Here is a 20,224-nt window from a genome sequence, read left to right as displayed (position 1 = left end):
TTTTGGCAACTGGGGTTGAAAAACAGCAGGCTTTTTGAATGGAAGCTTTGTGTTGTGCAGTTCAGCCAGCTTAATCGGTGTTTCTTTTGAATTATCCCTTCCCTGAGGCTGTAGAAAAGAAGCTGTGCTAGGATACGAATTGAAGCAAATATTTTGCCAGAGCACTGTCTGAATATTTGGGCAGACCATAGAGCCTCAATAGTAAGCTTGGACAGCGTTAATACATGCTGCAGTTTTGGAGCTGTTCAAGTGGAAGATTTGGTGACTTGTTAGAAGTATGAACTTATTTTTCAATTCTGGCAGAAAAAAACCCGACACTGTAGTTTTAGCTTTGCTTTGTTAGAAGAGTTTGAGTGATACTTTTGAACCACAAGCGTGCCCCAAAATGACTGTGTCTTGCTGTCGCAGATCAGGATTTCTGCTTTGCTGTCGCACATCAGTAACTTCCTGAAGAGAACAGGTTGTGGCTTATTGAATACTGCCTGGCTCTATTTTGGGCAGAAGTGGTGTTTTATTATCTAGTGGACAAGTTGAATTATGCCCAGTGTATCTCAGCAAGTTATTTCTAACCTTTTCGTAGCATTTATAAAACATGAAAGCATCACATATGGTTACTATTTCCAGACACGTTTACTAAAAAATCCTGCCCAGTACTGGCTGAAAATATCTCTTTCAAACTGTAGCTGTTACAGATTTGGAAATCAAAGGCTCAGTTCCTTTTTGAGACCTTTTAAGAGCAAGTTATTCACAACTCACCCATCTCTCAATTTCTTTGAAGTGTCATGCTGCCAGCCTGCAGTGCTCTGACTGTCTCCACATTGCAGTGGTTGCCAGCATCATCTGGAGTAGGCCAGGTGAGCTCAGCACCTGCAAGGATACTTCTGTCAAGTTTTTATGATTTTTAAAAGTTTGGGAGGGGTGAATGCTAGCTGTGAGCCTCAGTTTTATCAATCTAGATATAACCTTCCAGATATCTCCATCCATGTGCACCACTTCCCTGCTTAGCATCTCTGACTGTCCCTTGTGTTTCAAGTCCAATCACATTGGATTTGAGATTAAGGAGTACAAGGAGTAACCTTTTCTAGTTACTGGACAGGATTTTTCTCAACTGACAGTCTCCCTTGCTTTCCCACAGATAACTATAAAGTTATTTTGCCCTTTTTGCTAAATCCTTTTAAGAAACACTTCTAATTAAATATTTCCACAAATAACTTATTATTCCTAATGTCATGCCTGGTATTCATGAATGATGCAGTTTTATAGTCCCATTTGTAACATATTTGTGTGGGTTGCACTTTTATCTAACAGTGACCAGGAGGTATCTTCAGGTTGGTTGTGACCTGACCTTCTCTGTAGATTTCTAACTGACCTAATCGTGATAATTTGTTTTTGCCAGATTATTTCCCTCTAATGCAGCATGTATCATGTATCCTTCGTAAGATTGGTGGCGTGACCTTTTGGAGAATCATTATCTGTATTCCAGCTATCTGTACTACAAAACAAGGTGGAAAGCAGCTGAGAACTTTCCTGTCCTGGGGGAGAATAATAAATTTTTTTTTTTTAAAGAAGCTGCAAATATTTATCTCTGTTTACAGTGTGTGCCTTAACAGGCTAAACAAAGAACCTGGCCTGACTAATGTGTATTGCAGCCTACTGAATCACCCACATAGGCAGAGCATAAAATAGAATACTTTCTTTAGCATGAGTAGATGCACATGTTTTGACTTGAGATGTTGCTTCATTCATATTCTAACTGCACATATGAAGTTGCTTCCTTTTTAGATTTTTTTTTACCTTTTCTTATTCCTTTTATTCTGTTTGTTCATGTGTCTGCTTATTGTAGATGTTTGCTGGTGATTTTTGTTATCTCCAGGAAAAACAAACCATTCCTTAAAGAAATGTTCAATTCTTGTGATCCTGTGTGATTCTTACTATGTTCTCCTTTATCTTTCAGTGGCTATTTCTGAGGGCAGAAATAGAAGTGTACTCTTCCTTACTCTTTCGGAGCTGGAAGTGTTGCTGAATGAGCGGGTGGGCAGATTTCGGGATATTTCCCTCCTTCTGTGAATACCTTCCAGACTGGGTGAAATCGTGGTGGCCCCTGTGTTGACTGAAAGAGTTGGAAACTCTGTAAATCTGTGTAAGACTGTCATTCATAGTTCGTTGGTACTGTCAAGAGCAGGTACAGTGTAGTGTTGTGTTACAAATGTTAAGGTTAGGCTCTGGGTCCCAAAGCAGTCAGAATTGTCACACCAAGGAAGGATGCTGGGCATCGCTCTGAATTTCCTGTTTATAAGTTAGTGAAAATGCATGGCATGTTAACTTGTAAGGCATTGTGGCTTAGTGTATTTATTAGAGGAACAGTTGAATGGTTGAGGAAGGGGTAAGTAGTATGGAGATGTTTTTAAAAAATAAAAATTATTTGCTTTATTCTTCCCAGTCTACTCTGGAGTTTACAGATGGTACAGATGTTGGCTTCATTGCTAGAACTTGAAAGCAAGTTCTGATGAGAGTTCCAAGAGGTAACTTGGCAGGCAAAAGCGTGTTCCCAGGAGAGGGACAGGTCCTATGAGAGAGTTCAACTGTTTTCATGAGATACTGTTGCAGGTCTTTATTTATCTACAGTATTTTCTTACAATGAAGCATGAAAATATTAGAAACTGATGAAGGAATAGAGATGGTGCTGTGCTTTTTGCAGAAAAGTTGAAACTGCACAGAGATCCTTTGTATGGGTGATGTTGGAGTATCACCTGCAACATTCCTGTTTTATTTTCCATTTTTTTCCAGTTCCGTGCTGCCTTTCATACCTCTATGTAACAGAGCCATTCTCTGAAATTCAGCCTCCTTTTTGTTGAGTTGGTTATGCTGAAATGCAGATGTAGTTGCAAAACTAACTGTTGTTTCCTTTCCTGGCTTCTCCATTTCCAGTTTCCCCTGGTTTTCTGGAAATGAAATGCAGGATCTGCTGTTTCCTTGCCCAGCCTGTTGTGCAAGGTTCTCACCACATCTGCAGACCTGTTGCTTCACTGACCGCTCTTGTGCCCTCTTTCTGGGTAGGATCATGATTTTATGCCTGCCATCTCCTGTAACAACTCATTCCTAGAGTGCTTTGTGTGCCCGTCAATTCTTCTTGCTCTGCAAAATCCTTCAGTTCTAGCAATGTTGATAACTGACAGTGTCCTAGAGCACCTTCAACTGAGGTAGGAGTGGCATCAGCATTTGGAGGCTAAAGCCTTGAAGCCAATTTTTTTTGCATGTATTTTTGCAGACTCCTTATATGTATCCTGAGCACCCTTAAAATTACTTAGATCCTTCCAAGAAAGAGACAATCCTTCATGTTGATCCTACAATTCCTTAGAATTCCTCTACAGTTGAAACTAAAAAGGTCATAATGGTAAAATGTCAAGTAAAGCAATTGAGAGTAACCAAAAGATAAATGCTCAGAGCACCTGAGTCTCTTCCTCTTGTTTGTGAAAGGAAGAAGTGTTTTCTTGTGTGTTACTTACATGACAGAAAAGTCCCAGAAGTTGCAGAAAGTGTCATTTCGGCCAAAATTAAAGCAAGCCAGGTCATATGTTTTCCTGAGAAAAAAATAATGCAGCTCAGAATATTTCAGTAAAGTGCGTTTTTATTAACTGTCTTCTCCCAGCAGAGCAGTTACTTGTGTGTATAAAAAATTGTTGTCATAACTTGTTTATATTAATTTGTACATATTTGTCAGCTTTTTAGCCACTTCAAATAAAGCGTTGACTAAGTAGGAACGTTATTTAACTCTCTCCCTTGTTTCAACAGAGCTGGCAAGTGTCTGATGGTGACCAGTTTTGCAAGCATTAAGGAGCTACTGAAGCCTTAGAGCAGGATGAGGCCATTCACTATGCTTCACCCACGCTAGGCAAGAATGTGGTTATTGCTTTGCTGTAGTGTGATGGGAGTGATGGTACGACAGGGTTAGTGAACATATTCCTTTGAGGTCCAGATCACTTTCTCAGTGCTGCTGCTGTAACAGATCAGGTGATGTATAAAACAGCTGTTGAAGTTGTTTAATTCTGTAAAGTGCCTGGGTGAGCAGCTTTTTTAGTATGAATTTACCTGCACTTGCAGAATGATCAAACCTGTACAAATGCATTACTACAATGTACTTGTATTCACACATTGTCCATCGAGAGACCTGAAGTATTTTCCTTTTCTGTCTGTGTGGGATTTGGACTGCTCTTCCCACAATGCCCATGTCAACTCTTTAATCATAAGCATGCAGCCTCAGCTGCTTTTTAAGAATAAAGCCATTATTTGGGGAAACCTTAATTTGCAAAGCATTTTTGAATTCTAAATAGCATCGACACTTTCACAGTATATTTACAAATATGGTTTGGTCATATATGAATACAGTGGAACCTTTTTAAGCAGACTCACAACTTTTTTGCCTGTTGCACACTGCTCTTGCTGTGATAGATGCCAAGGGATGTAACCCTTCACTGCACTCCCTCTGTCCATTGAGGGATGGATCTCCATTGTAGGGGGAATTATGCAGACTTCACTGCAGTTTGGCTCCCCCTCTAGGACACCGACTAGTGAATGTCCCACTACTTCAGTGGAGTCTCGTTCTCCTGAGCGAAGAAGGCAAGGCCAAGATGCAACTCGTCTGTCTTTGTAAGATCTACCTGAAGGCTGAGTGACACTTGCAGGAGGTGGACACTGTTAAAAGTTAACTGTAACCCTTGAGTGTCTGCTGCCCATCCCCAAAAGGATAATGTGATGAAATCCTGTGGTAGCTTAAAATATAAATTAATTATTGGTCTAATATCTGTGTCTTGGCAAATTTGTATTAGTATGTCACTTTATAGTTGTGTGGTATATCCTACCATGTTAGTGACTGGCTTTATGGCTGGCTACACCGAACATCTGGGATGCTGGGGTGATGTCTGAGTTGTACAGAGAGTTATTTCACTTGGTATGAGGGGGAAGAGTGGGTTGAATCCAACAAGTGGTTTTATTTGAGTAGTTCCATAGAGAATAGTGGCTTTTGTGCTCTTGGGAGGGCTGGCTAGGCGGTGTACTGTGGAGAGGAGACCACCCATACCCCAAAAGCTTCCACCATTAAATATGTATTGCTTCTCTGCGAAATGGGGTGGTGTTGCAGGTGTGGTCTGAAGTCACATCAGACGTAATACCTTATGTTCCAGTCTTTGCTGAAGAATATTTTTCTCTCTTCAGAAATCAATGGTAAATACGGCTTTCACCATGGCACCCATGGGACAGTGTGGTGTCCTCAAGTCTGTACAAGAGAGAAAGAAAGGAAACAGTAGTTTGTGTTAGACACTGGTGTATCCTCCTTGCACCTGAGAGAGAAGGATGTAAAGCTATGAATAGAACTGAACAAACTGTGATCCGTATACTTCATCGTTAATACATTTTTGTATGAAAACACTTGTTAAGAACAATGTAATTGTATTAAGGTGTGTGGGTGATTTAGCAGATGCTTTACATCTGCTCCTAGGTAGGTCATGCACAAATGTCTTCTGAAATGCTGTTTGCCTCTAGGAATAAATGGGACATGTGAACTGTGTAATTGTTTCCCAGTCATGCTGTCAGGCAGCACCCTCCTTAGACATGGAGACTTGAGGCACACCTCTTTATCTCTGGGCACCCATCAATGTGAATGCAAACAGGTGACACGTAAGCCTCTTGGCTGTGTGCTAGAGAGTTAGTGCTAGAAAAATACTCCTACTGAAGTACTGTCTCCAGTGTGCCCTAACTATTCCTTTAGCAGAGTTTGGGGTAAGTGGTATACTTCACTTTACTTTAAATCGATGTGCTTGAGGACTGTCTGATTAAGAGCACGTTCAGATTTCCTGAATTTTGCACTCTGTGTGTATGTACACATTTTTATTTGGAGCTCAGTGCTGCTTTTTTCTTTTTTTTTTTTTTGGCTTGTGTTTTCATGTATTCATCTCCTTGTGCCTTCTTCCCTTTTCCCCTCCATCAGCTCTGTAGCAGCAAAGGAGTTGCATGTTTTGTGCAAGGCCAGTTTGTTCAGAAAGCATATTTTCTGTCCCCATAACCGCACAGGGGAAATCCTGCATGCCAAGCCTATTTCCTTAATTTATTCAAGAACAACACTGCCGTAGTCTTGGATGTTTTATCACACAATAGGGTTGTGATATATGTGTCCTGGAGGCAAAAATACAAGCCTGTTAATGTCGATGCCTGTTCATGTGCAAGTAGCTTGGACTAGTAAATGCATTGAACAAGAGCAGCACTTGCTTTGCAGAGCATCCCTTCTTGGCAAGCCATGATCTGGACGTGTGTATATGTGGAGGCTCCAGAGCGGCAGTCGTACAAGGCACAGCTTAAGTGATGGCTGTGGGGGTCCTGTCAGCAATGGAAAAGGCCAGTGGAGTTTTCCAAGCACTTGTCCATCTGCATGTTAGATGAAGTGCAAAGCCAGAGCTGAATGTGATTCAAGGAGCAGTTACAAAAGCAAAACCCTGGAGGGCTTGATACAGAGCCTAAAATTGTTGATCAGTGAACTTTTTCAGCTAAAGAGTTCTTAATCTTAGAAGCAAGATTTGGGAATAATTATTCTAAAATGATTTTTTTCTTTCTTTCTTTTGGTGACCTGATGAATTCTAATTGTATCATCAATTTTCTCTGATTCTTCCTTTTCTACCTCCCACTCTCCTGATATACGAGGTATATAAATGTGGAAGGAAAGACTGGAAGGTATGAAGCTATAAAGCCTAATTTTAAAAAAAGCAAAATCGGAAAGAAAAACGGGTTCTTTAGTAACACGGCCATGACTTTTAAAAACTCCACAGCAGTTTTTGCTATGAATATGCTTTGCTGTGAATATATTATTTCTGTTTTGTGGAGCTGGATGTGTCTGGGCACTAGGACTGCAGGTCTCAGAAGTAGAGGGTGGAGATCACTTTTTAAATATTTGTACAGGGAGGAGGACAAGGTTTGAAACTGCTATGAAAATAGGTCTTTGCGTGTCTCCAAGGATAGGTTAACTTTGCAGGGTTTCACAAGAACCACTCCCTGGAGATATTTGAATAATAGGTTGACATTACGGGGTGCAGTGAAAGGTGTGTCCATTTCAAAAGCCTAAGGAGAAAATTTCCTTCTCAAGCAAATCCTTTAGAAGGCATTTTTATGCCCTTCCTGTGAAGGGCTCCTTGTCCTCTGTCAGTCACTTGCAACTTGTATTTCTTACTAGCCATATGGAGAACTGCGGTGCAAGTGGTCCAAATGATGTGGCATGTTTGTCCAAACAGATACTCTACAAATTAGATATGACACTAGGAGTACCTTTAGATTTTACTTTTGCAAGGTCTAACCTTGACCCTTCTGTTTTAACCAGAGCTTTCACCCAGCTCTGTACAGTGGAAGTGTGCAGCTGAACCTAACAGTTTTTTACAACTCCAAGTAAGAGCTGTAGCACCCTTTCTTCCTCCATAATGTCTTGCACAGGGTGCAAGATTAATTAGCTTTCTTACAACACAAATTATCAGTGATTAGGTGGCACTGTAATTTGTATCTTTTATTAAAAGTATGTTCTATATACCTATAGTTAGCTAACAAAATACCAACAAGCCAAGGCAAATACTTCTGTACAAGTGGGATAGCACAATAAAAGACATGAAGCTAGCTTGTCTGTGTATAATATAGTGCCCCTAAGATTTGCATTTAAGCTTTTTTAAGCAATAATTAATGTTGGGATATTGAAGCTGAAAGAACATGTACTGGAGTAGAGGGGGAGCCTTTACCATTCGGAAACATCTGAGGGCAGAAGAAACACCATATAAGAGATGGAAGTCGAAATCAAATCCAGTCTTTAGTAAAAACCTCCATGTTTGCTTTTTAAAATATTTTTCCCTTTCTTCTAGTGCAATTTAATGAGAAGACCCTTTGTAGAGCTACAAGGTAGGCAATCTACTTGGTTTTTTTCCCCCCTCCCCAAGAGAGGGAAGGATTTAAAAAACAGAAACAAACAAAAAAAACCACCACAAAACCCCCTTTTTGCTGGTATGTGTGAGTGCGTCTCATGGATTTTAAAGGACTTTTAATTTCTTCTAGAAATGTTCTTATATCAGTGTATGTCTGCCTGTTCAGCTTCCTTACTTGAATATACCACTCCTTCAGACCTGTGTGGTAGATGCAGGCCTGCAGTTGTGCTGTATTTATGTCAAAAAAGCTCACTCTTAACTATTACTGCAGAGTTTTTTGTTTCAATCTGTTATTCTATTGCAAAACTTTGTATTAAAACACAACAGTGGAAAGTGAATTAGCTGTCAGTGGCGTGGTAGTGAGTGTGAACTCTGTCACCTAAAATCCCTTTCCTGCAAGGTTTTACTGTCATTGAGGGCATAGTGTAAAATATGCCTTGGCTGGGGAGAGGGAGACTTCTGAACTGTAAATGGTAAAAAAGTGTCAGATCCTTTCCACTGGCTCTTCAGCTGGAGAGTATCTGGGTGTAAATCTGACCATTGTCTGCGTTTGATCGCGGTAAGTCCAGTCAGGGCTGAGTCAACTACAGTTCTGGCTGGTAACCAAGAACTGTGCTAACATGAAGTTGCAGCTTTGAAGATAGTTATGGTTTTAGCTTAATGGTGGTTGACGCCCACATAGTTGAGATACTCAAGCTGTGAGGTGATATTCAATAAATGAATTGGTGTTTTGCCATTGATGCAAACTACTGCAGTGTTTGACTTGAAATTAATAATTTTCTCTAGTTCAAGCTACAAATAGTTCCAAAACCACTTACTTACAGTTGAAACAACAGATTTTACTTGTTTTTGACATTTTATTTCATCATCTGGCTTATTTTTTGTGTTTTGGTATCTCTTTCCTTCATAAGAGGCAATTTAATGCTGGTTTTATGTTGCTTTATAATGGTTATTTTAGGCTTACCTTTTCATGTTCCTTTCTTTGAAAACAACATAAGGCAGCTCTCTACTGTTTGTTTTGGGGGAAGAGAGGCTCAGTAGCTACTCAACAGGAAAGTACTAGTGCACTTACATCATTCTTTCTAGTGTACATGAAATTTGCCAGTGATTTTTGTTATATGTTCTATCTGTTACTGCACTTTGAAAAAATAAACCATATTAGATATAGTCTGATCAAAGACACAAAAAGGACAGAGAAATTTCTTAAATGTGTATGGGCTGCAGGAAAATATGGGTGTTGCTTAATGGCAGTTCAGGATCAAGATTTAGTTTAAATGATTAACATCATGATAAAAACTTTGAAAATGGGTCCTCTAAGCAAAACAAAAAAAAACCCCAACAAAAACATAAACAACATGTTGATTGATTATTTTTCCTCCTGGTATGAAAGAACTTTTTCAATACTGAAAATTAGCTATTAATAGAAAATGATTGCCAGTCTGGAATTGGCAGTCTGGAAAAAAAAAAATTTTTGCGTATGTTAATAATGTTACATTGAATGTGAGGTCAGAATTGCATTGCTGGACATTTAACTAGCTTTTGCCAGCTTCCATGCAGATTAAAAACAGTTCTGCAGTTCATGTTCCAGATATCATGAATACTTTGACCGTGATTTTTCAGTCTTTTCTGAAGAAGTTACAATTGTGTTGCCTTCTCATTGTAATAAGAGGAATGTGATAAAACTAACTATGCATTTTTGCAGTCACAGCTGAATTTGATACTGATAATTGGCATAATTGAGAGTTTAAGGTGAAACTGGTGGACAGAACCGGTCCCACTGCTGGGTGCTTTGTAGTTCAAATAATGATCTGTATTTTAAACATTTGTCAAAAGAAGCCTTGGCAGAGTTGTTTACTAACTAATCCTTTTTGCTTTGTTTTTTAAGGTGTCTCCTGAATTCTCACTATGTCTGATGGGGACTATGATTACCTCATAAAATTTCTAGCACTCGGTGATTCTGGAGTAGGAAAGACCAGCCTTCTTTACCAATATACAGATGGCAAATTTAATTCCAAATTTATCACAACGGTGGGCATTGACTTTCGGGAAAAGAGAGTGGTGAGTTTTCACAAACGGTGTGTTACTTCAAAATGGTATCTGTCTTGGTGATGGCTAGAATCTATTTTTCAAAAATCTAATTCGCTGATCCTTATGTGTAGGCATGCAATCAACAGTTACTGTGTCCTTACTCTTGTGATGAGAAAATTCTGTCATTTTACCTGGTTACTTTTGTGGTTGCTGTGTGTTTTTTCCCACCTCATTTGCCCCAAAGGTAAAGTGAGAAGAGCTGATTGTAAGCAACCACTTCTCACTGCTCAGCAAGTGTTGAAGAGTGTATCTGCTCCATGAGTTGTGCACATAGTACCTGTAGTAGCACTTCTGTTGTTGAACTCCTCTTATGAGGAAGGATTGGGCTCTAGTAAAAATGTTTCTGCTGTTTGTAAATTTAAATGGCTAGTGAACAAAGACTGCAATGGTGATTTTAAAACCGTTTGAAAACATGTGAATGAAATAGTGTAGCATGATACATGGAGCTGATCTGGCTTCCTAAGAAGTTACCACTGCCAGAAAAGAATTGTGAAAAATGAGGTAGTTTTGTGTTTGGGGTTTGTCTTTTTTTTTTTTTTTTTTACACCATGAATTGTTATTAAACTAGGCAAATGTACTTTCGATATGAATCTGAGCACTGCATTATAATAACCAATTGGATGCTGATCCTTACTGCACTGAGAAACGGAGTTGGCACAAGTTTTCTTCATTCCTCTGTAGAAGTATTAGATGCCTTTCAGTGTAGTCTGATGATTTCCCAAGTGTCCAGAAATCTGGATGGTGTAATGAGCATTGTGCAGACTGGCTTTTGATGGATGACACGCAGCATAGTAGTGGAAGGAGTAAATATATTAGTGAAATGTGAAACTGGTCTCTTGAATAAGTTAGTATTCCTTTTGTGGGTTAGTAAACATGGTGGGTTTACTTGATCAGTGCATTTGGTAACTCATTATAAGGTTTAGGTTTCACAATCTGAATCATATAATCCACTAATTCAGCGTGTTTATGTCTCTAAAGGTATGTTTGTAACTCTGTAATCTGGGGTACAATGACAGTTGAAGGTAAAGATGACAACCTAACATGAAGTGTCCTAAACAATAAATGAATCTATTTTTATCTCATCTTTCCAAAGCTAACAGATGCCCTTATTTATATTTTCATGCTGAGTAAACTCCTTAGCTTTTATTATTATAATAATCCAATTTCTGCTTTTTAAGCTATGATATGATAAGATCTACCCTCAGCTCTTTTTCAGCAATCTTTTGGTAGCTAAGAAGAGATGTCATTATCTTTATGAGTATGTTCTGTTTGCTAATGAGGTTCTGTTAGTGGTACAAATATATTGCCAGATTGCATGATACAATTGTTGCTTTCTTATAATCACATTTTAATTTGAATATGATACAATATAATAGCAAAAAATAGAAAATCAAAATGCTGAAATTAAGCTTGCCTAATGAAAGTTAATGGCTGCTTTAAATAGCTGTTTGGAGTGCATAGTCTATTGGATACTGTTTTTTCAGTTCTACTTTTACCCTTATTTTTAAATATTCAATTGGATGCAAAATTAAAATGCAACCCATATTACTTTTGCAGAGGGATTGAGTTGTAATTGGAATCTTTGCATCAGCAATGCTAGTTTTGCTGCATTTCATGACTCTGTCAGTGATTTTGTGTTCTATAGAGGCTGGACTGCTAACACTGTCTTTCAAATTTGCCTTTTACAGGTGTATAGACCCAATGGGCCGGATGGCATTGGTGGCAGAGGTCAGAGGATACATCTTCAGCTCTGGGATACTGCAGGGCAGGAAAGGTATGTTCCGTCACCCCAGCTAGCAAGTAAGGAAGCTGCCATCAAGCTAGATGCAGATGGAACTGAGTACATGAATTGCCTTTATAGATTGTTACATTTTAATTGTATGACTCGATAGGAAAGTGTGCTTACTTTAATTTTAACAGTGATGGAAAGTTTCCTATGAATACCCATTAAATTACGACTGTAACTTACAAAGGTAGAACATTAAAACTGTAATTGTTGCTTTTTGTCTTTTGGAAACTTTCAGTTTACTTTTTTCATTACTGATGCATATAGATATTTTTTGAAGTTTTTCTTTTTTCAGTTTTCCTTAAATTTCTGTAAATACGTTGCGGTCTTGGGAAAGTCAGACAGGTGAAATCACCTCAAAGGATTTTTTTCCTATTCATCTATCATCCTAGCACTTGACTAGCATCTACTTGTTGATAGTCTTAAAATCAAGAACTGATGTGTACAGGGAGCAAATTTCTGTTCAGAGTTTGAATTTCATTCTTTTAATTTCTGAATCTTGATCAAGTCATGCTTTATAGTAGAAGGCTATCTAAAGCTCTCACACTTGAGTGAAATGTCTCCTTGACTTCCTTAGGCCTTCAGTAGACCACAGTAATGTTAGCAATTCTTGTACTCCAGTCCCTACATCAGCAAAACAATTACAGTGAATATTTCATTCTAGTTAATTCAGTCTTAAGTTACCTCAGTTTTATGAGTGTGTGTCATTATATTTTCCAAGTAACTTACCACATGAGCCAACTAATTTCACTTTGCTGGTCTAGGTTTCGTAGCTTGACAACGGCTTTCTTCAGAGATGCCATGGGGTTTCTTCTACTCTTTGACCTGACAAACGAGCAAAGCTTTCTGAATGTCAGGAACTGGATAAGTATGGCATTTCTTTACTTTTTTTTTTTTCTTTCTTTGCATGGGTGGGGAGGGGACTATGTTTATAAATATGGAGTCCCACTGAGAAATAGAACTGAAAATACTGTTTTTTATAGCTTTCTCAGTAAAAGAAAGTAAATGTTGCATTCATAATGGTAACAGCTGTTAGCGGTAGCTTCTAGGGCTTACCTGAAATTTAGCTGTGCCTGCTGAAATTGAATCTTAACCTATATAAAAGCAAGCTGAGAGAACATCATATCCCTAGCTCTGGTGATATTCAGTAACTTAAGCATGCAGAAAGCCTATGCAAAACTATATTTTGGGTCACCTGAAGCTTTGCTAGCAGAACTTAATGGAAGGCATATGTTACTAGGCTGGGGTATCTAGGGGAAGGAGTTCCCAAACTGCATCATCCATCAGGAAAGGGAAGTATGTCCTTTCCTGGCAGCTCACTGAAGATGCTTGGAAGCATCTTGTAAGCATAACTCCTTAAGCTACAAATACATAGCTTCTGTGGTAACTTTGTCAGGCTTCTGCTCCCCTGGCTTGTTCCTTGGCTTTTTCACTGCGTACATGATTGTAGATGTGTACTTGTTCTCTGGTGGCTCAGTGCAATGGCAGAAATCCTCTGAGGTAACAGAGAACATTCTTGTTTTCTGTCTTTCGAAGAGTCATTTCCTTGAAGGACTGTGCGTTCCCTGAAATGTGGTAGTATTCTTAGTGAGCTTTATGTGTGACAATAGGTTGTGACTCCTATTCATGTTGTTAGGTCAGCTACAAATGCATGCATATTGTGAAAACCCTGACATTGTATTATGTGGAAACAAGAGTGATTTGGAAGACCAAAGAATGGTGAAAGAAGAAGAGGCTAAGGAACTTGCAGAAAAATACGGGTAACTAACTTCCTTCCAGTTATTATTGCTGTATAAAGCAGAATGAAATGTTTTCTGTAATGCCTGTTCTGTGTACTGAAAGGTTGTTGTGAGAGTAAGCATTTTAGAATGCTTAACTGGCTGGTATGATTCCCACCCCCCGTCAGATTAATGTTTTCTGGATTGCCTAAAAATTCATACTTTAGTATTGCAATAGTCTTGCACTGGAGATTGGTTAATCTTCTTTCCTTGGCAGTAAACACAGTAAAATTTCACAAACATTCTGGAAAAGAGAGAGAATGTACATGAAGAGGCAGGTGAATAATGGGGGTCTAATTCTGTGCTGAGGCTTTCTATGGGGCACAGAGAACCCAGGTGTCTTACAAAGTGAAATCCAAAAGAGCATTTGGTGAGGTGATGAGTGTCACATCAGATTTTAGGAAAACAAAAATAACACCAAGCAATGATATCCTAATTTACAAGCTGTGTTGTTTTTCAAAAGTTTGTTGTAGCATAGTGATTGTCTCTGGCATGGCCGTGGAAACATGTGGCCTCAGTTTCTTTGAGAGCCTTGAGACCCATTCACCGGCGTTCAGAGAGTCTGCTTACAGAGTGCTGGGCTCCCACAGAAGAGCAGTTCTAGCCCAGACCACAGTTCCCCAGTTCTCTGCTCCCTCCCCATTCAATCTTCCCTCAACTGTTCAAGCAATTTTGTTGGGGCTGTACCTTAGGTGAATGCTCAGTGACCTAGCCTCAAAGGGTGAGCCATGTTTTCTTGCAGGCGTCTGCGCTCTCAGAGACTCCCAGGGAGTCTGAAACCAGAGTCAGACCATTAGGAAGACTGGGTAGCCTTGCCCCTCCCCCTTCCCTCCAGGCACAGGTCGTGTGTCCTTAAAGGAACTATGGGAAATCTTTGTTCCTATCAGATACTAATTAATCCCATAGTACTTTTATACCCCCTTAACTCTTCCATGGGTCTCATCTCTTGATTGCATTTGCATTTCAGTGTGAATGAGAAGAGCACTTTCGAAGCATATCTTCTGATCCATTTATTGTGGTTTGATTCACATCATGGAGCAGCTTTCTAGGATGTGAACTGGATTTCTTCTCAGTTGAAAACTAAACTAGATGATGTGCTCCAACCAGTAATCTGCATTTAGCCTGGAGGAACAGATCCAAAGTAAAGCGCACAAAACATGCGTAGTATGAACACTGGGTCCTCAGTGCTAACTACCTTGTTCTGCAGGTCTAGTCCTGTTGTGCCATGCTATTTCCTATCACATAGTCACAAATTAGTTTTCCTTGACCTTGAAGAATCGTTGGAGGTAAATCAAAAGCAATCTGTCTAGTAGAGACAAATAGGTTTAGTGCAATATTACCTGCTTTCTTTTTCCTTCTCCTGTGAAAATGCTTATTTGAAATCCATGTCACACACAGACAACAACAGCAAGTGCATATGGTACTTTAGCTGCTTGTGAAAGAGCAAAAACTTCTAAACAGCAGCAGATGGCATGTGGCCATTTCTTAAAAATCTGAAAGAGATCTCTTTGCATGTGGCTTCTGGAAATAATTTATGAAATATTCATCTTTGTGGCTGAAAATGCCAACATAATGTAGGAATAGAGAGCTAAAAGTCAAAGTTATAGATCATGTCCAATCTGTAGGCAGTTACAAAGTTCTTTTGCCCTGTAGAGATGAGACAGGATAGCTGCTAGGAGTCACTTACTCCCGAGGGGAAGCAACATAAATCTTGCTGCAGCAAATAGTCTTCTGGTAACAAAACTGTGAGATAGTGTGTATCTTCTTTCTGTAGAAAGGCCTTGTACTGGTAAGTGATGTATTTTGAAAATGATTGCAGGAGACCTCTACACTGAGACAGTAAGATAGTATTTTTGACCACTGTTGTGGTTTAGCCCCGGCTGGCAACTAAGCACCATGCAGCTGCTTGCTCACTCCCCCCTCCCCCAGTGGGACGGGGGAGAGAATTGGGAAAAAACTTGTGGGTTGAGATAAAAACAGTTTAATAGGACAGCAAGAGAGAAGGAAACAACAACGATGATAACAATAATAATACCAACAAAGGAATGTACAAGAACAAGTGATGCCTAATACAGCAATTGCTCACCACCTGGTGATTGATAGCCCGTCCCTGAGCAGCGATTCCCACCCCCCCCAGCTAACTCCAGTTTATGTACTGGGCATGACATTGTATGGTAGGGAATATCTCTTTGGCCAGCCTGGGTCAGCTGTCCCGGCTGTGTCCCCTCCCAGCTTCCTGTGCACCCCCAGCCTGCTCGCTGGCAGGCCAGCACGAGAGGCTGGCCTGTCCTTGACTACTTAGCAACAGCTCAAAACATCAGCATGTTATCAACAGTTTCTCATCCCAGATCTAAAACATAGCCTCACACTACCTTCTGTGAAGAAAACCAACTCTATCCTGGCTGAAACCAGGACAACCACTCATTGAATCTTGCAAGTTAAGTAAGAAATACTTAGAACTATGAAGTGATTATACCAGTGAGTTGAGGAGTAACACCAATGTAGCCACTCCAGCACCACCCTGTGGGGAGCACTGATCGCAGGAGGTCAAAGCGTACAGACCCGCCATTGAAACACCCTGACCCACAACAATAATGAAAACTAGCAATGTATTTTCAATACCAAGGTGCCCAGAAACTTTGTTAACATAAAGACATAGGTCATACAGACTGAGGTATTTTTTTCTTAAAAATGTAAGAGAGTTTATAGTTGAGGTGTCACCAGAAGAGTCACCTTTAGTAGAGAGGAGTACCACATTAGGAGTCTTTGCTGCCTTGCCTACAAGGGAATATCCATACTAGCATTCCCTCTCTTGCAACGACACCCTAAGCTGATGTAGATGGAAGTCAGTAAGGAGAACACTTATGCACACAAGACCATATAAAGTAATTGCATCTCTTGTGGGGAATGGAGCTGAAAAAAACAGACCTCAGGAACTCATACAGACTAGTGTCTCTGTAAATCGTGGGCTCCATGACATAAATAAAGCTTATCTTTCTGCCCTATCTATAGAGTCAGCCATTTCATTAATTTCTTTTGCATTTCAGACCACTGACCACTTAGTGTCTTTCTGCTGTGGAGTAGCAGTAACAGCACTTGTGTGATTGCTAAGTATGTAGCAGTTATCATGTATTGTTTTTTCTCCTATGAATATAAACTGTGTGATGTAAGTTTGTGCTTTTTATCTTCTGCAGAATACCATATTTTGAAACCAGTGCAGCTAATGGGAATAATGTAAGCAAAGCCATTGAAACTCTGCTTGACCTTATTATGAAGCGCATGGAACGGTGTGTGGATAAATCCTGGATCCCAGAAGGGGTAGTGCGCTCCAATGGGCACAGCTCTACAGAACAACTGAATGAGGAGCAAGAAAAAGGCAAATGTGGCTGTTAACTCAGTTACAATTAAGTTTAATGTATATGCTACAGTATAGTACAGTTGCAGCTTAACTGTTTAACGTTTGGACAAATCACACTGTGTAGTTATTTAACGAGCTATATTAATCCTTGATACTAATTTTTGGTTTTTTTCCTTCTCAAACGATTGACCTTTGCTTCCAAGGTATGCAGTCCCTTAGTGATGGGACAGAGGTGTAGCACTGGATATTCCTCTAATTCTCCACTTCAGAGGGAAGGGAAGTAGAGGAATTTTCATTACCAAATTTAGAAGTATCTCTGTGTATGGGCAACAAGACTAGGCATTTAGATTAGATGTTGTGACAGCTCTTAGTCTCTACTAACAGCAAGTTTACCAACATGGTTCTTGGTTTTGAACAGAAACATTTAATCATTTCATCAATGAACAATCTTTAAGAGCAAATCCTGTGTTTTCCACAAACCCCTATGAACAGCTTTTCCTTGCTCTCTCAATCAATCAGTTTTTAGTGTTAAAAACCAAAAGAAAGCTATTCCATGCAGAACAAAAAACTACAGAGAAGCACAGGGGTGCATATGTAGAGTACTTTGGGTATGTCATGAAATTAAACATGTAAACTACAACTGTACTATATAAAATATATCAAACACAGCCTATGAGACTTCCTGACATAATTTTGAATTTCTAGAATGTGCATATACATATATTTATATGTAAATGGCATAACTGTACATCTGTTGTTATGTTTCTCTTAAGTTACCACTCATGCTTTAACAGGCAAAATCAGAGCTAGTGCTTTGAACTGAATTTGTTTTACCAAACACAGATTTGGAGTGTTTCTTCAAACTTGGATTGAAAAATGAATGATGATTGTCTTCTGGTGAGGTGCAGCTAAGATACCAGTTCTGTCTAGATCAGTATTTCTAAAAATTTATGATACGCATTTTATTCTGCCAAGCTTTGTCCTGTATATCTTGGTTATCATACATTCATTTATGGCTTCTTCATTTCCTTTGGGTTGTATTAAAAAAAATAATAGAGTTGCTTTTCTCTTTCCTCCTGTGGATCTCATAAATGTCAATTTTGGTTTCAGTCTACTGTGTTACTCTTTGATCATTTTTATTTATTCATACAACCTGAGGAACAATCAGTATTTTTTTGAGTCTTTTTTTCCAGACTGATTTATAAGATGTGCCTACCAAACTGTTTTCTACCTATGGCAGAGGTTATATAACTCTAAAGTATTGCCAATTAAAGACATAACATGCCAAATTGAGTCTTTTTACAGACTTTCCACTGCAGTTTGTTTACAAAACTCCAAAGCTATTCTTTAGAAATTATGTATTTATTTATTTAAATATTGTAATTACTGCAATTTCAGGCAAACATTGATACCAGTTGTAAACATGAATTGCAGCATAACAAATTTTTTGAAGGACCAAAAGTGTTTCTAAAATAGGAGCTAATAAAAAAAAATATTTGATGTAGCCTCTGGTTATATTAATAATACATGAATAAGTGTTAAAACTTGGTTCTTAAATATTTTACAAAGTAATGCATTGTTCTTTAACAAACATGATGTGTAAATATTAGATTTTTATCACAGCCTACACAGAATATTTTAAAAGTGCAATATAATTGGACTGCTCTGGGGCTAGGACAGAGATTAAAGCAGTTTATATTGAATAAATATAAGATTTTTTTTCTACTATACAATACCAAGATTCTAAAATGCTTGTGGGACCGGAGTTACTGTAGTTTAACTCAGAGTGCCTTTTGGAGTTAACCATCATGTTTCTGACCAGTAGAGTATCAAACTCTACTGTAGGACACAATACATTTCAATGTATTTCAGTGTCTGAATTTCTTTTAATGTAACTCTTTGCTTTTCAGAGGGTTGCAGTGGAACTTTGTCATGCATTAACTTTAATGGGAGTTTTTGTGCTTATAGCTCCACCCAGTTCCTGAAAACAGTAAGGATTATTGCAACCAACTGCTGAGCTAAGTGACTACTAAAATGGTGTAAAAATAACACCTTTTGACTACTTATGTTTAGATTGGATATTGAATATTAAATACTGAAACTGTCATATTTTTGTCATGCATATTATATGTAACTATTTACTGTATAAAGAGAGTCTACATAAAATTGCTTTGATGTCACACTTTGAATGTGCCATGAGATCTATCTGTTTGAATTATTCTGTGACAAAACTTTTGTTCGCTTTTTCTCTCTCTTGAGAAATCATGGTAAATGTTTCTTGAAAGGGAATTACACTATTCTTACTAGTCTAGCACTGGCTTTAAAAAAACAAAGAAGAAATCTCATATGATGAGAAACTGTTATTTCAAGAAAAGTTGCTTCCATGCAGTGTCAGACGAAAGCGTTGATCTGTAATAGAACAAAGTTTTGGAAAGGATTTCCATTATGATGCTTTGTCCCAGGATTTCTTATTAATATAAAATAGTTAACCATTTCTGATCGGAACCTTGATGGCATTTGTTGAACTGTATTGTAACATGTCCCATTGTCTCAGCTCAGTATCTGTGTCCTTTTGCACTGTTCCTGTGCGTTATGGTTTTTTTTTAGTTCAAATGCATCTAAGTTCTCTTCTATGGCCTAGGTACTTCTTGATGTGCTCCTGTGGCACTGACTGAACCAGTTGGATGGGGGGCTGATGCATCCTGGGTGATGCCAGATGGAGCTCAAACCCGTAGAATAAAATAGAGGCAACACTTCTGTATTCACAAGACGTTCAGAAAGCCGCTAATGTGAGCATGCAGCATGTTCAGAGCAAAGGAAATCAAGCAATACATTTTGTAAAATCTATTGCTTCAACAAAGGTAAGGAGCCTGATTTTTCAGAGAAGCTGCTTCTATCAAGAGCAGTGTAGATTATCAGGTAGGTTATGATATGCTGGAGGACACAGCTGCTATTCAGAGGTTCCTTGACAGGCAAGAGAAATGAGCTGAGCTAAACCTCATTAAGTTTAGCAAGGGCAAGTGTGACTGCTGGGTATTCCATCTGGATTGAAGTAACCCCATGCAAAAGTGCTGGCTGAAAAAGTGTTTTGCAGAAAAGGGGCCAGGCGTCCTGTTCATCAGCAGGTTGCCCAGGAACCAGAAGTGTGTCTTTGGGGCAAAGCAAGCCAACTGCATCTGGAACTCCATTAGTAAAATGAAGGCAGCAGGCTGAGGAAGTAAGTCTTCCTTTACATTCAGTAATTGTAAGACCATATCTGGAGTTCTGT

The 20,224-nt window shown here is 38.9% G+C and overlaps 1 protein-coding gene across 1 annotated transcript in view; it reads left to right on the top strand.

Annotated features, from left to right (window-relative positions):
- Window positions 1-17,072, top strand: part of RAB27A (RAB27A, member RAS oncogene family) — a 31,265-nt gene extending 14,193 nt beyond the window's left edge. Inside the window, exons 4-8 of the mRNA XM_010295953.1 lie at window positions 9,832-10,004; window positions 11,723-11,808; window positions 12,585-12,688; window positions 13,457-13,580; window positions 16,793-17,072. Of these exons, the coding sequence (XP_010294255.1) occupies window positions 9,852-10,004; window positions 11,723-11,808; window positions 12,585-12,688; window positions 13,457-13,580; window positions 16,793-16,991 (666 nt within the window). The 5' untranslated portion in view covers window positions 9,832-9,851 and the 3' untranslated portion in view covers window positions 16,992-17,072. The remainder of the gene's footprint in view (window positions 1-9,831; window positions 10,005-11,722; window positions 11,809-12,584; window positions 12,689-13,456; window positions 13,581-16,792) is intronic.
- Window positions 17,073-20,224: the final 3,152 nt, after the last annotated feature.

The sequence above is a fragment of the Phaethon lepturus genome, unplaced genomic scaffold, assembly GCF_000687285.1.
Source record: "Phaethon lepturus isolate BGI_N335 unplaced genomic scaffold, ASM68728v1 scaffold29601, whole genome shotgun sequence".
In the NCBI taxonomy this organism is placed as follows: domain Eukaryota; kingdom Metazoa; phylum Chordata; class Aves; order Phaethontiformes; family Phaethontidae; genus Phaethon; species Phaethon lepturus.
Note: the sequence above shows the minus strand (reverse complement) of the source record. Positions and strands in the feature narration are given on the sequence as shown.